We start from the raw sequence: 21850 nt of genomic DNA, 5'->3' as shown, positions 1-21850 counted from the left end.
TCGGTAAAACAACCGAACATCCAAATTCGGTTTTCATTTCAATAGTATAAGACATAATGAAGACACTTCTGTTGCGTCCTAACATAAGCTGCTAAATAAACAGTTCTTCTACGATCCATGTAAAAATTTTGAAACAACTCGTTTTTATTACTATCCAACACATTTCGAGCCTCAGTAATTCAACTCCAACACTCAATTAACCATTATCACGTCACACAAACCGCACAAAAACACACTGCATCGGCACTTAGAGTCAAGCACATCGCCGCCCGGAACCCTTCATCTGCCTGCCCGGTCGGTGGTGCCACCGGCAAACCATTCGTAACTAATGTTCATACCCATAGTGTTAGGCGCTCTACATAAAGCATAAAACCAAACAAACAAACAAACAAGCAACCAAAAAACAATCACCCTCTCATCTCGGTCGCCTCCGCTGGTGGTGGCAGGCTGGATGACAGCATTTCCAACCAACACAAAACACGAAACGGAAACGAAACATTTCATCATAGTTTAACAATAGAACTGTTAGCCAGATGCGTTGAGCAACCGACTTTAGCTTAGTTTGACCCAGACGTTTGGACCGCCATCACCAACGCCACCAACCTTCATCATTCGATGACTACTGCTGGACTTCGCACGTTCCTTTGTACAGAGCTGGTAAATAAACAGCAGCGGGTAGGCTATTCAGAATGACTGCTACTAGAATTCGGAAACTATTCTACTACTATTACTGTTTCAACTATTACTATATCACGTTGTAGCTCTCTAGTACTACATATGACACAGCCTATGGAGAAGCCACGCGTCGCTCGATGTACATTGTGACTTGGACTGAAATTAGGCGCTTGTAAGTATACGCGGCGGTTCTAACAGAGGTGGAGGGTTTGTTTTCCAATCTCAGATCACTGGCAGGTTGCACTGTACACAAAATCTCTAGGTAATTTAGTAACGAGCTAGTTCATTACATTTATGTTGTTTCTTTAAAGATTGTTTGATGCACAGCCCGGCATTTTATTCAGCGTAATTCTGTGGAACACTCCACATGTTTCAGTGCTTGGGTTGAAAATAATATCAAATTGAACAGGAAAGTCTTTGGCATTGAAATGCGGTAATTTTTTAAATTTTTTTGATATTAATTTCATAGGAACGGAGCCTTTCTCCAAAAACCCGCGCTGAGAATCACGGCTAACACGCTGACAGACGAACAGCGTCACGTGCAGTACCTTGCTAGTCGTAAGGGCCTGCATAGTGCCGTCGTCCTGAAAGTAAAAATAAGTTAGATTAAAACTTCTCGGTCGGTGGTTTCTACAGTAGAAAGAGGAAGAGGTACCATTCGTGTGTCTATTCGTATTCACAAACCAAACCAGATACGTCGCTACATTAATAAGCGGGGTTGCGCAGTCTCCTTTTGTCCAGCGCCTCAATGGTTGGTAAAGGTACAAGGGTACCAGCGAGCCATACGCCCTGGCGGGTGTTGTGGGTTCAAATCCGGTTATAATCTCTGATTATAGCTTGGTTCAACCCATGCACCTTCCAGCATTGGACAACAGATAGGAGTCACAACAAGTTGTCTTGTTGAGCGTAGCACCAATTACTCTCCCCCCCTTCTTCTCCACTCTTTCCCCACCATTCCCAAAATTTCCATTACTTTCCCCTACCGTCCCTCCATCAATTGTAGAACCATCGTTTCAAAAAAATATTAATAAAATTTCGGTAATTCACTTCACCTGATTTAGATGGTGTCTGAATTTTTCCACATTTTTGTATAGTTTTGTACATTGTTGGAAAACTTTTGAACCGTATTCTGTTTTTTTTGTGTTGTCATGGTGTAAGACTTAAAGAAACCCCAGTTTTTTATTTATACAGAACAGGAAAACAGATCTTTTTTGGATCGAAACCAATTTGGATGTTCCAAAACGGACGTCAAAATTAAAAAATCTATTGTATTGAACTTAGGCTGCGAAACAAGGACGTTAAATCGAGAGTGAACGATAACTATGAATACGAAAGCCGTACGGACTTTGCCGTGGTGGTCGAAAAAAACATAGAGATAGAGTCCCTAGGGTCGACGAGCCAACCCCGCAATTGTTGCACTGACGAACTGACATGACACAGGCGTTTCATTTTTGACTCACAACATCTTGCAAGCAAACGACCACTTGCTTACAAGCGAGCGATCGCTTATGTCAAATAGCAGAGAGATGTACAAAGGTACGGGAGACAGATTTATGCAAAATTCAGTTTGTGTCAACGGAAATCTGTATGAATATCGGAAATAACCCGGTAAGTCTTCGCGTATTGCAAAAACAGAGAATAAAGTAATTTTTACAAAGGCTTTATGCTTTCACTTGTGCTCCTAACGTGTTTCTATTTTTTCGTGTCGGTCACACATAGTTAGTGAATGACATTCTGCCAAACCTGTTCTCTACTTTTCCAAGATAAATAGCGATCCGTTGTGCAGATGAGTAACACCTCACATCCATCGTTTAATGTATTTTGATTCAAATTTTCGGACACAGTTTTTCAAGGAAAATGTATGGGATGTCATGTCGGTTCGTCGGGGATTGTTGTGTAAACTAACAATTGGTTGCTTAGTCTGTCGAACGAGAAACAGAAGGTCAAAATCCGATTTAGAAATTTCTTACTTCTAACTTTCCATCTATCATGTTTCAGTTCTCAATTCTTCTCCAATCCTATTTCTCACTTCTTATTTTTTACTGTTTCATTAAACTTCTCATTTCTCATTACTCACTTTTCACTTCTTACTATTCACTTCTAATTTTTCACTACTAGCTAATCACAAACTACTTACTAACTATTCATTAGTCACTCAAGTCTCACTAGTCGTTACTCATTATTCGCTACTCACTATTCGTTACTCACTACTGATACTGCTCACATCACTACTCACTATTCACTACTCACTACTCATACTATTCCCTGCTCACACTACTCAATACTCACACTTCATAGCATCTACTTGCTACTCACGCTACTTACTATTCACTACACATAGGAGATTTGTAACTCACAAGTCACAACTCACTAGTCACCACTTACTACTCACTACTCACTACTAACTACTAACTACTCGCTATTCACTACTCACTTTTCACTATTCACTATTCATTACTTACTATTCACCATTTACTAGTTCAGTATTCACTATTCACTACTCATTATTTGCTACTCATAAATCACTACTCATTACTCACTATTCACTACTCACTATTCACTACTCACTATTCATTATTCATTACTCACTACTCACCATTCACTAGTTCACTACTCACTATTCACTACTCATTATTTACTACTCACTATTCACTACTCACTTCTCACTATTCATAATTCACTACTCGTTGTTCACTACTCACTATTCACTATTTACTATTCACTATTCACTATTCACTATTCACTATTGACCAATCACCATTTATTAGTTCACTACTCACTACTCATCATTCACTACTCATTACTCATTATTCACTACTCACTATTCACTACTCACTGTTCACTACTCATTGTTCACTTCTCACTATTCACTACTCACTATTCACTACTCACTACTCACTATTCACTACTTACTAGTCACTACTCACTACTCACTACTCACTACTAACTAGTCACGACTCGCTATTCACTACTCACTGTTCACTATTCATTATTCAATACTCATTCACCTTTCACTATTCACTACTCACTACTCACTATTCACTTCTCACTATTCACTACGCACTATTCATTATTCACTACTCACTACTCACCATTCACTACTCACTATTCATTAGGCCATTACAAATATTTTATAAAGTTTTTGTCCTTCCGGTGTTCGGCCACCGAAGGGGGGGGGGGGCGAAAAAAACAAAGTGAATTTTTTAATCGAGCAAAAAAACATGGATTTTAAGAATTTTTATTTAAGGTTGAAACGTAAAACCCGAATTTATTCTTGCTTATAATATATATGTTATTATTTTCTATGCAAAAATATACGAAAAAAGACGAAAACGGAGGAAATTTTTTTTGGCCGATTTTCGGAAATTCCATTGTTCGAATTTTCATTTTTGTTTCGTACTAGAAGCGTTAATTCAACTCGGAGACTCATTTTTCGCAAACTGTAGACAATTGATTTTATAAAAAGAAATTTGACTCATATCCTACAAATTATTTTTTTGCCCCCCGATTTTTCAAGCCAATTTCCAAGGGGGGGGGGGTGACAAAAACTTTAAATATGATTTGCAATGGCCTTATTCATTACTCGTTATTCACTATTCACTATTCACCAATCATCATTTACTAGTTCATTACTCACTATTCACTACTCATTATTTACTACTCACTACTCACTATTCACTACTCACTATTCATTATTCCCTACCCTCTACTCACCATTCACTAGTTCACTACTCACTATTCGCTGCTCACTATTCACTACGTTCAATACTCACTACGTTCACTACTCACTATTCACTTCTCACTATTCACTTTTCACTATTCACTTCTCACTATTCACTTCTTACTATTTGGTACTCACTATTCTCTACTTACTGAAGATCCGCAACTCACTGGATATCCGCAACTCACTGAAAATACACAACTCATTGGAGATCCGCAAGTCACTGGAGAACCACTGGAAAATCGCTGCTCACTGGAAAACCGCTGCTTACTGGTAATCCACTACTCACTGGAACCAGTTCGGTATGGTTCAAGATTACGCAATATCAGCGAATCATAAGACCTACGGGGCCAGTTGTTTCCGAATCTGGTTATAATTGGCTCCCATTCAACCTGCGAATCTCCTAGTCTAGTAAAGCGTAGCAAAATGAGAATGAGTGTAAAGGGGAACCTAGTGAGTGTTGCTCAAATGATCCTTCTTTTTCCAATTTTCTAATCTTTTCCATTCACGTCTTGTCCCACTCTAGGGCTACTATAAAACACATTTGGTTTCATAACTTTCCTCTACCATTCCCTCCGTCTGTTGAAACGACTGCCGTTATAAAAAAAGGTACCTCTAGACGGATTTGAAACCGGCCTTCTACAAAATTGATCACAAAGTAAAGAGGGACTCCGAAGCAAGTTAGTAAGAGTTCAGCAATTTCTTGGCAGTTATGATCGTATCAGAAATGATGTCAAAAATATCCAGATCAACAGCACCATGGCGGACACTCGACGCAGCAATTTCAGCATCAGACTGTGTGGTGAACATAGAACAAAAATGATCAGCAAACAATTCGAAAGATTCGGTTACGTTTGATGATTCCGTTCCACCCAAGATCACACTAGAAGGAATGATCCCCTGGTCTTTCACGGAGTCCCTCCCCTGACCTTCCTGATCCGTGTGGCTATATAAGTCTTGGTACCACCATCGGGCGTTGTTTGGCTACCAAGGTACTGAAAGGCGTCCATCTACTCAACTTGTTGTGCTGCTACTGTAAAGTTGGTGGGATTGTCAGTGTTCAATACCATAGAATTAATTTTTACTACATTGAGTGTTAGACCTGCTACCTGAGAGCTGTAGAGCTCTGCATATCATTTCGACGTTGTGCGAGCAAGACATTGTCGTCGGCAAGGACGAGATCACTTAGCTGCTCCATCGTTAGAGGATTCCAAGGCAATCCTCGATTTGGTGTTGGTCTATTACCAATTGCTCCAACTAATATTTCTTCCATAATGATGAGAAACAGAAGCGGTGACAAAATGAAGGACTGTCTCATGCCAGCAATAACCCTTAGAGGGTCGGACAAGATGCCGTTGTGCAAAACCTTGCACGAGCACGAGATCCCCTCGTACTGAGCCTCGATGAGATGGACTAGCTTATCTGGAACTCCTCTACGCCTAAGTGCTTCCCAGATGTTTTCGTGGTTGAGCCGGTCGAACGCCTTTTAGAAGCCAACGAATACCAGCAGAAGAGAGTTCTGGAATTCGTTGATATGCTCCAATATAATGCGGAGCGTTGTGATATGGTCTGCATATGATCGGCCAGTACGGATTCCAGCTTGCTGCCGCTGGAGAATAGCGTTGTTTTTCTCCTGGATCTAGTTGAGGATTAAGTTACAGAGTACTTTAAGAGTAACACAGAGCAACGTGATGCCACGGTCCAGTGTTCGTTTGAGGTAATTAGGCAGTGGATTGGCTTGTTTCAAATTCGGGTATTCAAATCTTTCAACCACAGTAACAGCTGCAAAAAGCGGGAGAGAATTCTCGTATTGTACTCCATCCTCCCCATTAAACCAAAATATAAAAGTTGGTTATAATCATCGCAAATGAGAATTTTTTCGTTTTGTCACGTAGTTCATGGATTGAGACAATATGCGCGTCGATAAATTTGTTAACCGGATATTAACAGGTGGGATCTAAACTGCAACAAGCAAAAACTTCATACCTTTGATAATAGCAGTAACCTATACTTGTTCAAGACAGATTCCATGCCATAAATTGACCAGCGAACTAGGGAACTGTAAAGCAATGGCCATCAATTCGCTTCAAAATTACTTTTGTCACTATTCCTCGAGCTACGATTATTTGCACGTTGGAGGCAGGTTCACACAGTTGAAGGGATCAATGCAACCATTCAAACCGATTTCAGGTACATGATTACATCACAGTTGCAAGGAACAGGTCATCTACTTTAGTCCTTAAATCTCGTACATTCTGACAGTATACGCAGATACCATCCGCGTCTTTGGCGTGTGCAGAAAGTTCCGCAACAGAGCTCCCTACACATTGAGATCCCGAGCAAGAAGCGGGAAATACATCAACGGAAGCAATATTGGATTCCATAATGCCAACTTCAATGCATCCCACGTGACCTTAAGCACGTCGAATATGAATGTAGACATGAGGAAACACGACTTGGTCGGGTGACTTAAGGGCTTTCTTAGTACCGTCACCGATGCATCCTGACGAAGTAGTTAATCCCAAATTGTAAGTTCGGATGTCGTCGGAGCAGCGGGAGGTTTTTGGTTTTCTGTTGACTTAGTAATTGCTTCGAGTTGTCCTGACAAAGTAATGAATGGTCTATCGTACTCGCCGTAAAGGGTGTCCCACAGCAAGCTGCATCACGAAAAAACGCTGTAGAAAATTACCTAGTTGACCGATCCTTATCAAGCTTTCAGACAATAAAATACAACCCATTAGTACGCTTTTGGGATATGTATTTATTTCGTTCAACTTCAATACCATAACCGTATGCTCGTACCTTACGCTTAACTCCACTCATAAGGTTCTGTACAACATGTGGCTGCAGCTTCTTCTGTACGGAAATCCACTTTTTCTTCACGTCTTCCTCAAATCTGACCTCCTTGAGATGCTTGCGTAGTTCCGGGATTCATAATAGCCCAGTATTTTTCGAAGGGCCTTAGTTCCGGTGCTTTGGAAGGATTCATGTTCCTGGGTAAGTGACCGCGTTGGCTTCATACCACTCCAGGACATCCTTTGAATAGTGGAACGAAGCTAGATCCGGCCCGAAAATCGTAGGACCCTCGTGTTGCTTCAACAGAGAAAGCAGACGCTTCTGAAGACACTCCTTGAGGTAGACCGGCCCTGTTTACAGTCCCGGTAGTCACTTTGAAAGTTTCTGTTTCTTTACTTCCTCCTGAACATCAAACTTGTGCTTGGTGGTGAGGAACAGTAGCCCCGGGTGATGCCAGAAGTTCACCTTGACGTAAGTCTTATCATCCATGATGAGACAGTGAGGCTTCGTCAGTATCTGGGTATACAGTTTCCGGGCCCGTGACATTCCCACCGTATTCAGCCGTCCGTCATGATTTGGAGCCTTCTGTACGTTGTACGTATGCAGTCTTTCCCGGTCCTTGGCTCTCTGAACGGAAGACTTCGAAAGATTCAACTTTTTTCCCACATGCTTGCCCGAAGCTTTGTGATTCCGCTTAAACTCTTTCACGGTGCGCTTGTAATCGTGATCACTAATAGAACGTGCATTCTGACCGCATTTTTTCTTCCGATCGATGCTCAGAGTTTCGTAGCAACGTTTAATCACACGACTCACTGGCACCGTTCACTGCACGTCACCAAATAGTCCCGATGAGAGAGTTGCGGATTTTCCTGGTGCTAGCGCAAAATCAATAAGCAACGTTGCTTTCCAGGTCACGCCATTTTTTCCGATTTTCGGAAAACTGACAGCGATAAAAATATAGTGTAAACAATACACTCTAAATCTCTACTACCCAAATTTTCAGGAGCAAAACTCTAATGTGTACTTTTCTAAAGCGTTTTTTCCGTGATGCAATTTGATGTGGGACACCCTTTACTGATCCAAAGCTGGCATTATTCCACGGTGAAATTTTTAAACGATTGCTATGCAGTGTACTGAATTTTGAGTTTTGATTTCTTGAGATGTTTTTGCTATAGCCGCCATTTTGCAGTCTATGATGCTTGATTTACATCTAGCTGCTCAGTGAGAAATAGTTTTTGCTATTCATTTAGTGTAACGGAATTAATGTATTTTTCAGTATTTGCTTCGCATTAGCCAACAGGATGCTTTTCAGCATGTCCTAAGGGCAGCCTTTATTTTAACCCCCGATTTTCAAACCCAATGTCAAAGATGGTGGAGTCAAAAGCTTGTCTGTAAATAATTTTCAATGGCCTAGGCATAGGGTAAAAATCGATGGTTCCATTTACTACTATATTAATTAAATTAAATTATGCTGAAAATGTCAATAGTTTCTAACTGGCATTACTTTTTATCGTACTTTGTATTTATTTTTGCTTGTTTCAAAGGATAAGAAGAAGAAGAAGTAATTAAGATATAATCTGTGGATTGTAAATTTGTAATAAAATTTTCTTGATGCTTCAAATGGTGTTAAAGAATCGGAACTTATCTCAGTCAACTATCAATAATTACAATTTTAGTTACTCAATCAAAAATATAAACAAACAGCAACGAAAATCACCAAATTGAACTCATCTAACCTAACAGCACCCTTAACACCAGTAGCACTAGTTCTAACCTGCTAACATCTGACACTATTCGTAATCGTTCGGTTGTTTCAGTTCAGTTCAGCTCAGACCCACCACATCTCTCGTGGACCCCACCGGAGACACATTTTGTTATTTCCATCTCATTCCGGCACCCGGCTCATGCGCATTTTCTTTCCTTTTTTCTACTTCTTTTCGTTCACCAATTGTCCGCCGGTTGTTTTCTTGTGCCACTTCAGTCCAAACTGAACTGTGAAGTACTCCTGGATGACCTGGCATTCGAGGTGCGATGGGCGGTCGCGGGCGAGAGCATCGTCATTCAGCTTGTGGCCAAACTGGGTAAGTAGCTCGAACGGTAGGGTAGGTCTCAACGGCCCCGGTGACATTGTAGTACGTTTCATCGGAAGCAGCGGCTTTCCAAGCTAATTGATTGAGTGTAATTAACGTCTGATTGAATGTTCCGGTAACGAAATTATGCAACTTTGTTCCCTGACTTCCGTCCGTCTGTACATTAGCTTCGTCGGTAATAGGATGATAATTAAAATATCCGATCAAGGAGGAAATCCATCGCGATCGATAACGAGCGGCGCTGATAGGAACTGATGCAATACGTTGTACCTCGTTTTGTGAACCTTTCACGGAGGTTTCATCATTTGGCTCATCTGTTTCGTTTCGCAAAGGTCAATGGAACCGATGAACCGGGACAGGACGACAGCACTACTGCCCTCCCCCCAACGTAACGTAACGTCGCTCGTCAAAACCTGTGTGCCATTCTTTTCGCATAATTAACAAACCCCGCAAAGTGCCTCAGGGTGATTGTTTATTGCGCTGGCACATGCATCTTTCGTCGCGAAATCCATCGTGCCGCAATCCGCTGGGCTGTGATGGCAGTTCAACGTTTCTTGCATTCGCGCGTAATCCGATTCAGGCTTAAGACAAGCGAAAATAAAAGCTATCAAGGGGGTCGCTTAACGACACTGCAATTTAAGTACGTTGACACCGGTGGTGCTGCGGTTACTCAATCGTTACCTAATCAACATATGTAGCGGTGTCACGACACGACACGAATTCAACGAGTTGCACTGTTTGTATTCTTTTCGATGACCCTTTTCTTATATTTCTCAGAGGACGGCGAGTACATGGCATTCGGTATCTCCCCGGATAATGCGAAAAGTGTGATGGTGGGTGCTGACGCTGCCGTAGTATGGGTAGATAAAGCTACAGGCAAAGGATTTGCACAGGATTATTTCCTGGATGCAAAGTCCCAGTGCTCCGGTGGGCGAGGTTCATGCCCCGACACGCAGATTACTAAAAATAGTAACTCAATCCGGCTGCTGAACGCTGCTATGGTGAACGGATATTCCATTGTAACCTATCAACGTCCACTGCGAGCAACAGACCATCTGGATTTGCCAATTGTCACTAACGGGTCGCAAGCGATCGTCTGGGCTATCGGCCCTCTGAATCAGCGATACGAAGTATCCTATCATTCACAATTTTTGAAAAATGACAAATTGGTCGATTTCGGTCGCCAGCCGTACTGGAACTGTCCGACTCCAGAATCCGATCAACGCAAGCCGCAAGAAACGCCACAGAAGCTGCAAAATTTGGAACCAAACCGCCGAGTTGACTCTGTGCAGCGTCCGAAAGCACCGGCCACAGCGCGACCTCCGGCAAAACCAGGCGCATGGGATATCCCTCCGATTCAGTGCTACGAGCCGGACGATGGCGTTTTTTATGCTCAAATGGGCCCAACTGGGGGCAAACAAGGCTATCCAGCAATTACCGGTGGGTTTTTGTGCTTTATTTAATCAAATTTTACTCAAAAATCTCTATTTCCGAAGGGCATGTTGGTTGGGGCATTTCCTGGTATATCAACGGATTGCTCATTCCGGAGGTTAATGTGGTGCGTGGAAAAACATACACTTTCGTCGTAGAAGGTGGTCTTGATCCGGAAATTCCTGCTAAATATCATCCGTTCTACATAACCGATGATCCAGTCGGTGGCTACCAGCACCAGGAAGAGGAAGTTAGGAAGGTAAGAACCCCGAAAAATATTCTGCAGATTAGTGACTAATTTCTCTCTCGTTTTAGAACATACGTATTTTCGCTGGAGTTCATCAAACACAAAGCGGACAGTTGAAACCAATCGGCGTTGGACGGCTCTGCAATTGGACACCAAATCCAGACGGACCACCAGCCGATGCCTATCCCTCCTTCGGAGCATACCAACGCAGTTTGACGTTAAAATGTGACCCGGGCGAGCCCGGTGTTATCACCTGGACACCAGATGCGGACACTCCCGATACCGTGTATTACCAGTGTTTTACCCATCGATATCTCGGTTGGCGCATCAACGTGCTCGACTCGTGCGACGTAGCGGCTCCAAGCGAAATCGACGAAGTGTACGCTGACCCTAACGAGGAAGGAATCGATGCGGAACAATCGATTCGGCACGAATCGAAATTGCTCCCCTCGGATCCCTACCTGCAGCAGCATGATAATCAAATCGGTCAAAATGAGAAAGAATCAATTAAAAATCACAAAATGAATGAAGATCAACGGAATGGTGAACAAAATTTGGATTTAGAAAACGATCCTGAGATGACCAAAATCATAGAGGAAGGCATCCGAGCGGCCGAAGATCTTGAAGAGAAACTCAAGAATAATCAAACCTACGGAAACTACACCGGAAACGATCAACCTCCTCATCAGTCTGAGGTATCTCACCCGGGAAAGCCCGTACTAACGTCATCCGGTCTTCCGGTGTACCTACGACCGCCGAACAGTGGGCCCATGTTCCGTCCGGTGAAACTACCGATGCGCCGACCGATTGCCGTCGAGAGGCGTCCCATCAACGGTCGTCCCAATCGACCATACGTCATCCCGCAACCTTCCATGATCATCAGCCACTATCAAAAACCATTAAATCCCCTGGTGAGACCATTCATGCAGAAGAATAAACTTCCCATGAAAGCCATCGCTCCGATTCTGCTACTGGGAGAACCGACCGAAATTAAACCCTTCCGAAAAGCTCCCGGTCCGCCGCTACCTCCTCCTCCGATGGAGATGATGTTGGTCAAACCAACCAAAACCATCCAGTACATGATACCGGAGATGCCACCCCACCTGACCATGAATCTCAAAATGCCAGATCAAACGCCCATCAACCTGCCGGTCCGTTACACGAGACGACCGATTATGAAGGAACCGCTCAACGTCAAGCCAATCTTCAAAGCACCGTACGACGTTCACGAAAACAAAACCCCCGTTGAACCGCCACCGAACACTGGATTCGAGCCCAGCTCGGTGGTAGTGGAGAGTGGTTTCAAACCGATTCATCGCCGCAACGGCGAATCCAACGCGGAGTTCGAGGACCTCATGCGACACCATGGGAATATGATTCAACGTCGGCAGGACTACGACATTGATGAAGCGATTGAAAGCGATGCTCTGATGATCGGTAGCGGAGAACCCCAAAGGCAGGCTTTCGAACCGATGTTTATACCTTCGCCTCTGGACAGTATGGCGATGGCTCAGAAGTCGTCGGAAGTCATCAACGAGCAGAAAGACCAACTCAGTGGAGATCTGAAACAGATGAACGTTGAAATCGGTGAAGACAAAGTGGCCATGGCTGACGATCGTGTCGATTCATTCTACCTCCCTCCAGATGGTCAAAACGTAGTCAAAATTTATCCAGAAGGAACATCCGTCGTATCCTACGACGGTAAAGCAGTGCTGGATGTTTCCTTGCTAAAATCATCTAGCAACGTGCGACCGGAGTCCATTTCGAAAACGGAACAATTCGTACGCGACAACCCGCAGTTCGGTCCGTTCCGCGGGGAAATCCCTCCGATTTCCGACTACGTTGCACCGGATTCGCACCCAATTTACGGTGTACGAGGAACCAACGCTGTTCAACCCCCGGTGTCGGAGTACGCGAACCCACTTGTGCCGGGCGGCATCAATGCACACGACAACAGCAAAGATCTAAGCGTGAAACCAATTTCCACCAAACTGTCGATCGTCAAACCGGTAGAGGAAGAACCAGAAGAATCGCGGAAAAAACGAGAAGCGCATCATCATCCCGATCACCACGGAGATAACTTGGAAGACGGCTGGGAGGATCGACACACTAAAAGTGATGCCACGAAACCGGTCGCTGTAGCTACGCTTTTGTCTGTTGCTCCTCTGATTCTCTTCCGGAGATCGCTTTGAACCTTAACGAAAGCATGTCTTTCACCATATTATCTCGAAATAAGTATTGTTAGCTAAGTTTTATTTAGTACGAAAAGTACACGTGCATGCGAATTCTGTGCAATTGGCTGAATTTCGATACTGTAAATAATAAAATAAAACCTCTGTTAGATCTTTAGTCTTCGTTTAAGTAGTTTGATGACATCCGGCTGGTCGGTCAGCCGTGCGTAGTCCAGTGGCGTTAGATGGTTTTTGTCGCGGATTTTCAAACGACATTTCTTCTCCAGTAGGTACTTGATGACATCCGAACTTGCATGTACGAAAATTGCCCGGAAGATTAGCGTCCAGCTGCAGCGATCACGAGCTTCGGCACTACATCCATGAGAGAGCACAAATTTCAGAGTTTGTAAATCGTTACTATCAACCGCATAATGTCCCGCTGTCAAACCCACACAATTTGTTAGGTTCAGATCCGCTCCGTGCTCGATTAGATGACGAACCATTTTGATGTTCTTGTTGTACACTGCAAGCTACGTGAAGGAGTGAACAATAATGTTTGATTTCCTAAAAGCAAATTTCTAATGAACTCACATGAAGGGGCGTTTCTCCGTTCATCGGGACTCCAAGATTTACATTGGCGCCGAGTTCAAGCAGTAGATCGATGACTTCCACATTGCCAGTTCTAACAGCCTGATACAGTAGTGTTTCACCATTAACCGGAACATTAACCAGCTCTGGTTTGATGCTTAACTGCTTTCGAATCAATTCCGGTTGACTTTTTTTCACCGCTCTAAATACGGCCGTAGTAGACGGAACATCCGGTAGGGTGAACGATTTGAACATACCGGAACGTCGTACATAGATAAAGCTGTCGTCATCCGTATCCTGTTTGAGCACATTGATCCGAAACGAATAGCACAGATTTTGCTCCAGATTTCGAACTGTTACGGACCAAGCCGTGCCCCAATGAACCACATCCCACTGGTTCCGTTTGCAGCTGTAGCATTTTTCTACTTTAAACAAATCGAACGGTTGCTCCAGTGGTGATTCGTCAGGAAATTGCCAGCGAAAGCCAATGGCCGATGTTGTTTGCTTGAAAAGATACACATTGAAATTCTCGTCCGAATGGATGAGCTGTTCCTGCACCGAACTGGCCATTATTGTTTTGAACTGGCCAGGTTTTGCACTGTTACCGTTGCGAAGCGGTGGGAATTTCGTTGGATCGATGATCCCGAAGAGCGCGTGCGTTTTGCATGCGAAAGCGACTGCCAGACGGGCGAAAAGCTCGCACGTAGAACTGAGCTTTCAGTAACGGTGTCTAACAGTGGCGCTCTAGCGCTTGCTGGTGGAAAGCGTTCGAAACACAGCCCGTCGCGTTACGATGCGTTGCATCGGAGCCATTGCAATTGATGTATGATGTTTGAAAGCTTTTAATAAAAATTATAACAATAAATGTAGATTGTAATTATATTCCTCTCTTAATAATTTTTGTAAGCAATAATGATGTTTACGGAGTGTATATGAATATTACTGTTGTTATATTTTTACATTTAAAGGAAAAATCAACCATATTCAATGAATTCTTGGCTACAGAGAACAGACATCCCAACAATTAGTTGGGAAACTACAGAGATGGTGTCGCTGAAGGCGTACAAAATTCTGCGATTTACTCACAACTACAGAGACTATAGATTACAGAGGCGACAAGGCACTCACAAACCGCTAAATTTTGAACGAAAGCGGAGAGTTACCTTATTTATTATGGTACTCTCGGTTTTATTTCAAAATTTAACGGAAGTATCTTGTCGCCTCTGCAATCTATAATCACAGTACTCATAACAACCATCAGCTTCTGGACGCAGAACAGAAATAGAAGTCCGAGCGATTCGGCCATCAAAAATGGTAACCGAGACTCTTTTGATTTTATGTTTCTTTGCGAAGGTTTTCGCACAGAAAGGGTTTACTTACTTACTTATGTGTCCATGTCCGCCGGCCCGGCAGAACAAAGGGATGAAGTCAGAGATTTCCACTGCTGACGGTTACCCGCCATGGCTTTACCTGTCGCCAGGACGGGTTCTCGTCTGCAGCTCGGATGTCGTTGGCTAAGCTGCGTCGCCATGAGTCTCTGGGTCTGCCTCTTCTATGCTGTCCTTGTGGATTCCAGTCGAGTGCTTCCCTGCAAACCTCGTTCGCTCCTTTGCTCAAGGTGTGTCTGATCCACTTCCACCTACGTTCACGAATTTCTGTGGCTATCGGCCGTTGATGACACCGACGATGGAGTTCTTCATTGGATCCAGTTATCAGTCCACCAGGCACGAATGATGTATCGCAGGCACCGGTTAATGAATACCTGCAGTTTTTGCGTTGTCTCCGCTGAGACGCATCACGTTTCGCAGGCATACAGCAGTACGGATTTAACGTTTGAATTGAAGATTCGGGATTTCGAACGTAGAGTGACTTGGTTTGAGCGCCAAATGTTTCGCAGACCTGCAAAGGCACACCTGGCCGTGATCCGTGTGACTATATCAGTCTTGGTACCTCCTGTGAATACTCGTGGCATAACAGGTTTCATGCCAGACGCCATTATAAATCGCACTGTAGAAATCACTCGACGTGGAGAAGCGCTGCGTGAACAAAGTACGTCTTACCTGTCCAAGGGTCTGCTCGAAAAGAGGCCGATACGCGAGCAATGTTGCCAATGATAATCGCGCACTGTAACAGCTTCACATGACAGCGTTGCCAACACTTTCGTCGTTAAGGGGGAAGTAGAGTGACTATATATAAAGTTCTGTATGCACCTCACACCTCCATCGGGCGTTGTTTGGCTACCAAAGATATTGAAAGGCGCCTATCTGCTCAACTTGTTGTTCCGCTACTGTGAAGTTGGTGGAATTGTCAGTGTTCACTACCATTGACTTAGTTTTCGCTATATTGACTGTGAGACCTGCTGCCTGGGAGCTCTCGCAGAGGTCGTCTAACTTGCTCTGCATATCGTTTCGGCGTTGTGCGAGCAAGACAATGTCGTCGGCTAGGTCGAGGTCATTTAGCTGCTCCACTAATAGAGGATTCCAAGGCAATCCTCGATTTGGTCTACTGTCAATTGCTCCAACTAATATCTCATCCATAACGATGAGAAACAGAAGCGGTGAGAAAATGCAGCCCTGTCTCACGCCAGCAGTAACCCTTATGGGGTCGGACAAGACGCCGTCGTGCAAAACCTTGCACGAGAACGCCTCGTACTGAGCCTCGATGAGATGGACTAGCTTATCTGGAACTCCACTACGCCTAAGTGCGCCCCAGATGTTTTCGTGGTTGAGTCGGTCGAACGCCTTTTCGAAGTCAAGGAACACCAGCAGAAGAGAGTCCTGGAATTCGTTGATCTGCTCCAATATAATGCGGAGCGTTGTGATATGGTCTACACATGATCGGCTAGCACGGAATCCAGCTTTCTGCCGCCAGAGAGTAGCGTTGATCTTCTCCTGAATCGGGTTGAGGATTACCTTACAGAGTACTTTGAGAGTAATACAGAGCAACGTGATGCCACGCCAGTTACCGCATTCCGTTAGGTCTCCTTTCTTAGGGACTTTGACCAATATGCCCTGCATCCAGTCCACCGGACAAGTTGCGGTTTATCAAATATTGCTGAAAAGCTGATGCATCATCTGGGCTGACAAAGATGGGTCAGCTTTGAGCATTTCGGCTGAAATACGATCTATCCCTGGCGCTCTATTGGATTTCATACTCTTGATGGCTGCTATAATTTCATCCAGCGATGGCGCCTCCGAGTTCACGCGATTAATTCGACGAACTGTAGGCGTCATACGCTGCTGGTTTTGTTGGTCTCTGACATTTGAAACTCGGAAGAGTTATTCAAAATGTTCAGTCCATCGCTTAAGCTGTTCTGTACGGTCAGTCAATAGCTGACCAGCTCTGTCCTTTAGCGGCATCTTTGTATTCATCCTGGCACCACTAAGGCGGCGAGAAATATCGTACAACAAACGGATATCACCATTGGCGGCGGCGGTTTCTCCTTGTTCGGCTAGGGAGTTAGTCCAGGCTCTCTTGTCCCGCCTACAAGCACGTTTAACAGCCCTTTCCAGTTCGGCGTACCGTTGACGAGCAGCTGTCTTAGCCGATCTGGTCCGCGCTCGCTGAATGCCGTCTTTCGCCTCTCTCCGCTCGTCGATCTTCCTCCAAGTATCATCCGCAATCCGCTCCCTCAGCCTGCTGCGCGCTTTGCCGAGGGTTTCATCACTGGTCGTGATGAAGGCGTTCTTGATGCCGGTCCATTGCTCTTCGACGGTTCCACCAGATGGCAACTCCGAGGCTCGAGATTCAAGTTGTTCAACAAAGGCCCTTTTCACCTCAGGATTCTCCAATCGGCGGACGTCGTAGCGGCATCCAACTTTTTCCTCCCGTCGTTGGACACGTGCGACGCGCAGAGGTATCTCAGCTATAACAAGATGATGGTCGGATGCAATATCAGCGCTGCGTTTGTTGCGTACATCAAGAAGGCTCCTTCTCCATTTCCGGCTGATGCAGATGTGGTCGATTTGGTTTTCTGTGCGGCCGTCGCGAGAAACCCACGTGACTTTATGTACTAGTCTATGGGGGAAGAGCGATCCACCAATGACCATGTCGTTATTACCACAGAATTCTGTAAACAGCTCCCCGTTTTCGCTCATCTCTCCTAGGCCATGACGTCCCATGACGCGTTCAAGGTCCGCGTTGTTTGAGCCAATCTTCATGTTGAAGTCGCCCATGTGAATTTGGATGTCTTCCTTCGGGATTTTCTCAACCACGCTGTTCAGCTGGCTGTAAAAACTCTCTTTCTCCTGCAGGTCGGCAGCATCTGTTGGCGCATAACACTGGATTGCCGTAAGGTTCCTAACCCGTGTTCTGAATCTGGCAACGGTTATTCGCTCATTTATTGGTTCCCACTTCAACAGGGCCGCATGTGCCCCTGGGCTCAGTAGGAATCCAACTCCTCTTTCTCGAGTAGCATTTTCACCTCGTAGAGCCAGACTTGCCCGGATGATGTCCTGTGTTCGCCAGTACCCGGCCAGCGGACCTCGCTCAGCCCCAGGATTTCAAGCTTCAGGCGGCTAGCTTCCCTTGCAAGTTGGGCCAGCTTGCCCTGCTGGGCAAGGGTCAGTATATTCCATGTTCCGATTCGTGTCCGTGTTTTCATGGTAAAGGTCGTTGCCAATAATCCAGAGAAATTTCTTCTTTCATTTTCGGTAACTTTTTTTATGTTCTGGTACAGTAGGCTGTTAACCTAAGGTCCTTATCCCGCTGATGGGGCTGCCATCTTAATGTGGGCGGGAGCCACTGTGCCCCCTTTGCTGTTAGCATACGACAACCGAAGTTGCGTACCCCAGCCGGCACCTCGTGGAGGTAGGAATAGGAGTTAATGAACAGAGGATATGGAATGCACATGTTCACCCTTGGCTGGTAAACGGCTGAATAATGCGTACCGTCGGTGCCTTGTGCACGTGTAGGCATAAAATAGACCCTACAGTGGTTCATAGCCTCTTATTCAGCAACTCCTATTCCTACCGCCTCGTGGTACCAGCCGGGATACGAGCAACTTTGGTGGAGATCGGGTAACCAACCCCGGTGGAAGCCAAGGTCGTATGCTGACAGGAAAGGAGGGCTCTTTCGAGCTTCGTTGGCCCTCCGGCGAAACAGGGGGTTGGTGTAGCAGGCTTTGCAAGCCGTCACCACGAAAAATACTAAAGCATGGAACGAAGAACAAATATATTCTTACTGGAACAATCGGAATAGACCCACGCGACGAAAAAGGACTATGGATTGGAAACTCGGGACGTGGAACTGCCGATCTCTCAACTTCCAAGGGAGCACTCGAGTGCTCTCCGACGTATTGAAGAGTCGCAAGTTCGACGTCGTAGCGCTGCAGGAGGTGTGCTGGAAGAGCTCACCGGTACGTACGTTCAGAGATGGACATACCATCTACCAGAGCTGCGGCAACACACACGAGCTGGGTACAGCTTTCATAGTGATGGGCGAGATGCGGAAACGGGTGATTGGGTGGTGGCCAATCAATCCTCGAATGTGCAGGTTGAGAATCAAGGGCCGATTCTTCAACATAAGCATCATCAACGTGCACAGCCCTCACCTCAGAAGTACCGATGACGATAAGGATGAATTCTACGCGCAGTTGGAGAGTGAATACGACCGCTGCCCAAAACATGATATCAAGATCGTCATCGGGGATTTCAATGCTCAGGTCGGCCAGGAGGAGGAATACAAACCGGTGATTGGAAGGTTCAGTGCACACCAGCGAACCAATGAAATGGGCCTAAGACTTATCGACTTTGCCGCCTCCAAGAATATGGCCGTACGTAGTACCTTTTTCCAGCACAGAATCCACCATAAGTACACCTGGAGGTCACCAAATCAGACAGAATCACAGATCGACCACGTTTTGATCGACAGTCGGCACTTCTCAGACATTATCGACGTCAGATCCTATCGAAGCGCTAACGTTGACTCGGACCACTACCTGGTGATGGTTAAGATGCGCCCAAGACTCTCCGTTGTGAACAACATTCGGTACCGACGCCAGCCTCGGTTAGATCTCGCGCGGCTGAAGCAGCCAGACGTCGCCGCAAACTACGCGCATTCACTCGAAGCTGCACTGCCGGAAGAGGACGAGCTGGACGAAGCCCCTCTCGAGGACTGTTGGAACACTATCAAAACAGCCATCAGCAGTGTAGCGGAGAGCTCCATCGGGCATGTGGCCCGGAATCAGCGGAACGATTGGTTTGACGATGAATGTAGGAGGGTGATGGATGAGGAGAACGCTGCGCGGGCGGCCAAGATGCGCAGTGCCACACGTCAGAACGTGGAAAGACACAAACAGAAGAAGATGCAGCGAAACCAAATCTTTCGGGAGAAAAAGCGCAACCTGGAAGAGCAGGAATATGCCGAGTTGGAGCGGCTGCATCGTTCTCAGGAAACGCGAAAGTTCTACCAGAAACTAAACGGATCCCGCAAAGGCTTTGTGCCGCGAGCCGAAATGTGTCGGGATAAGACTGGCAGTATTCTGACGGACGATCGTGAGGTGACGGATAGGTGGAAGCAGCACTTCGACGAACACCTGAATGGCGCCCAGGCGGAAAACCATGGCGGCGGGGAAAGCGATTTCGACGGTGCAACAAACGGGGAAGAGGTGCCAACCCCAACGATAGGCGAAGTTAAGGAGGCCATCATGCAGCTAAGGAACAACAAGTCAGCTGGAAAAGATGGCATCGGAGCGGAGCTTATTAAAATGGGACCAGAAAAGCTGGCCGTTTGTCTGCACCGACTAATTGTTAGAATTTGGGATACGGAACAGCTACCGGAGGAGTGGAAAGATGGGGTTATCTGCCCGATCTACAAAAAGGGCGACAAGTTGGACTGTGAGAACTATCGAGCGATCACCGTTCTCAATGCCGCTTATAAAGTGCTGTCCCAAATCATTTTCCGCCGTCTATCACCAATTGCGAATAGATTTGTGGGAACTTATCAAGCCGGCTTCGTCGAAGGTCGGTCTACAACGGATCAAATATTTACACTGCGGCAAATCCTTCAAAAGGACCGTGAATACAGAGTTCCCACGCATCATTTATTCGTTGACTTCAAAGCCGCATATGATACCATCGACCGGAAAGAGCTAGGAAAAATCATGGACGAGAACAGCTTCCCCAGGAAGCTCATCAAACTGATTAAATCTACGATGGATGGTACACAGTGCTGTGTTCGGATTTCGGGTGGATTGTCAAGTTCATTCGAATCACACAGAGGGCTTCGTCAAGGTGATGGTCTTTCATGCCTGCTGTTCAACATAGCGCTACAAGGTGTTATGAACCGAGCGGATATCAACACGCGGGGCACGATAATCAACAAATCTAGTCAATTCGTCTGCTTTGCCGATGACATGGATATTATCGGCAGAACATCTGTGGCGGTGGCTGAACAGTACACCAGACTAAAGCGCGAAGCAGAAAAGATTGGGTTAAAGGTAAATACGTCTAAAACAAAGTACATGCTGGCCAGCGGAACCGAGGCCGAACGACACCGCTTGGGCAGTAGTATATTGATCGACGGCGATGAGTTTGAGGTAGTCGATGAATTTGTCTACCTTGGCTCACTGGTAACGGCGGACAACGATACCAGCCGTGAGATTCGGAGGCGTATTATCAGCGGAAGTCGTGCTTACTATGGGCTCCACAAGCAATTGCGGTCGAGCAGACTAAGTCCCCGTACAAAGTGCACCCTGTACAAGACGCTTATTAGACCGGTTGTTCTCTACGGGCATGAAACATGGACAATGCTCGAGGAGGACCTGCGAGTGCTCGGAGTTTTCGAACGACGAGTGCTAAGAACGATCTTCGGCGGTGTACAGGAGAACGGAGTATGGAGGCGGAGGATGAACCATGAACTCGCACAGCTCTATGGCGAACCCAGTATCCAGAAGGTGGCTAAAGCTGGACGGATGCGATGGGCAGGGCATGTTGCAAGAATGCCGGACAACTACCCTGCGAAGATGGTGTTCGCCTCAAATCCGGTAGGAACAAGACGACCAGGAGCGCAGCGAGCAAGATGGTTAGACCAGGTGGAGCGAGATCTGGCGGAGAGTACTCGGTGTCCGAGGAATTGGAGAGCGGTAGCCCTCAACCGAGTTACATGGAGAAATTTTGTTCAACAGGCTTTG

General features: G+C 45.6%; 2 protein-coding genes across 2 annotated transcripts in view; one reads left to right on the top strand and one right to left on the bottom strand.

The window, feature by feature from the left end:
- The window catches only part of LOC128739812 (protein Skeletor, isoforms B/C-like), a 43241-nt gene extending 30089 nt beyond the window's left edge, over positions 1 to 13152 (top strand). The window contains exons 5-8 of the mRNA XM_053835317.1: positions 9174 to 9273; positions 10060 to 10722; positions 10779 to 10972; positions 11029 to 13152. Of these exons, the coding sequence (XP_053691292.1) occupies positions 9174 to 9273; positions 10060 to 10722; positions 10779 to 10972; positions 11029 to 13152 (3081 nt within the window). The remainder of the gene's footprint in view (positions 1 to 9173; positions 9274 to 10059; positions 10723 to 10778; positions 10973 to 11028) is intronic.
- A 146-nt stretch (positions 13153 to 13298) lies between these two features.
- The window catches only part of LOC128745500 (uncharacterized), a 63503-nt gene continuing 54951 nt past the window's right edge, over positions 13299 to 21850 (bottom strand). Inside the window, exons 2-4 of the mRNA XM_053842574.1 lie at positions 14455 to 14558; positions 13723 to 14396; positions 13299 to 13661 (exon numbers count right to left, since the gene is read on the bottom strand). Coding sequence (XP_053698549.1) covers positions 13299 to 13661; positions 13723 to 14396; positions 14455 to 14558 — 1141 coding nt within the window. The remainder of the gene's footprint in view (positions 13662 to 13722; positions 14397 to 14454; positions 14559 to 21850) is intronic.

The sequence above is a fragment of the Sabethes cyaneus genome, chromosome 1, assembly GCF_943734655.1.
Source record: "Sabethes cyaneus chromosome 1, idSabCyanKW18_F2, whole genome shotgun sequence".
Lineage (NCBI taxonomy): Eukaryota > Metazoa > Arthropoda > Insecta > Diptera > Culicidae > Sabethes > Sabethes cyaneus.
The sequence above is the reverse complement of the archived record's forward strand: the minus strand, read 5'-3'. Positions and strand labels throughout refer to the sequence as shown.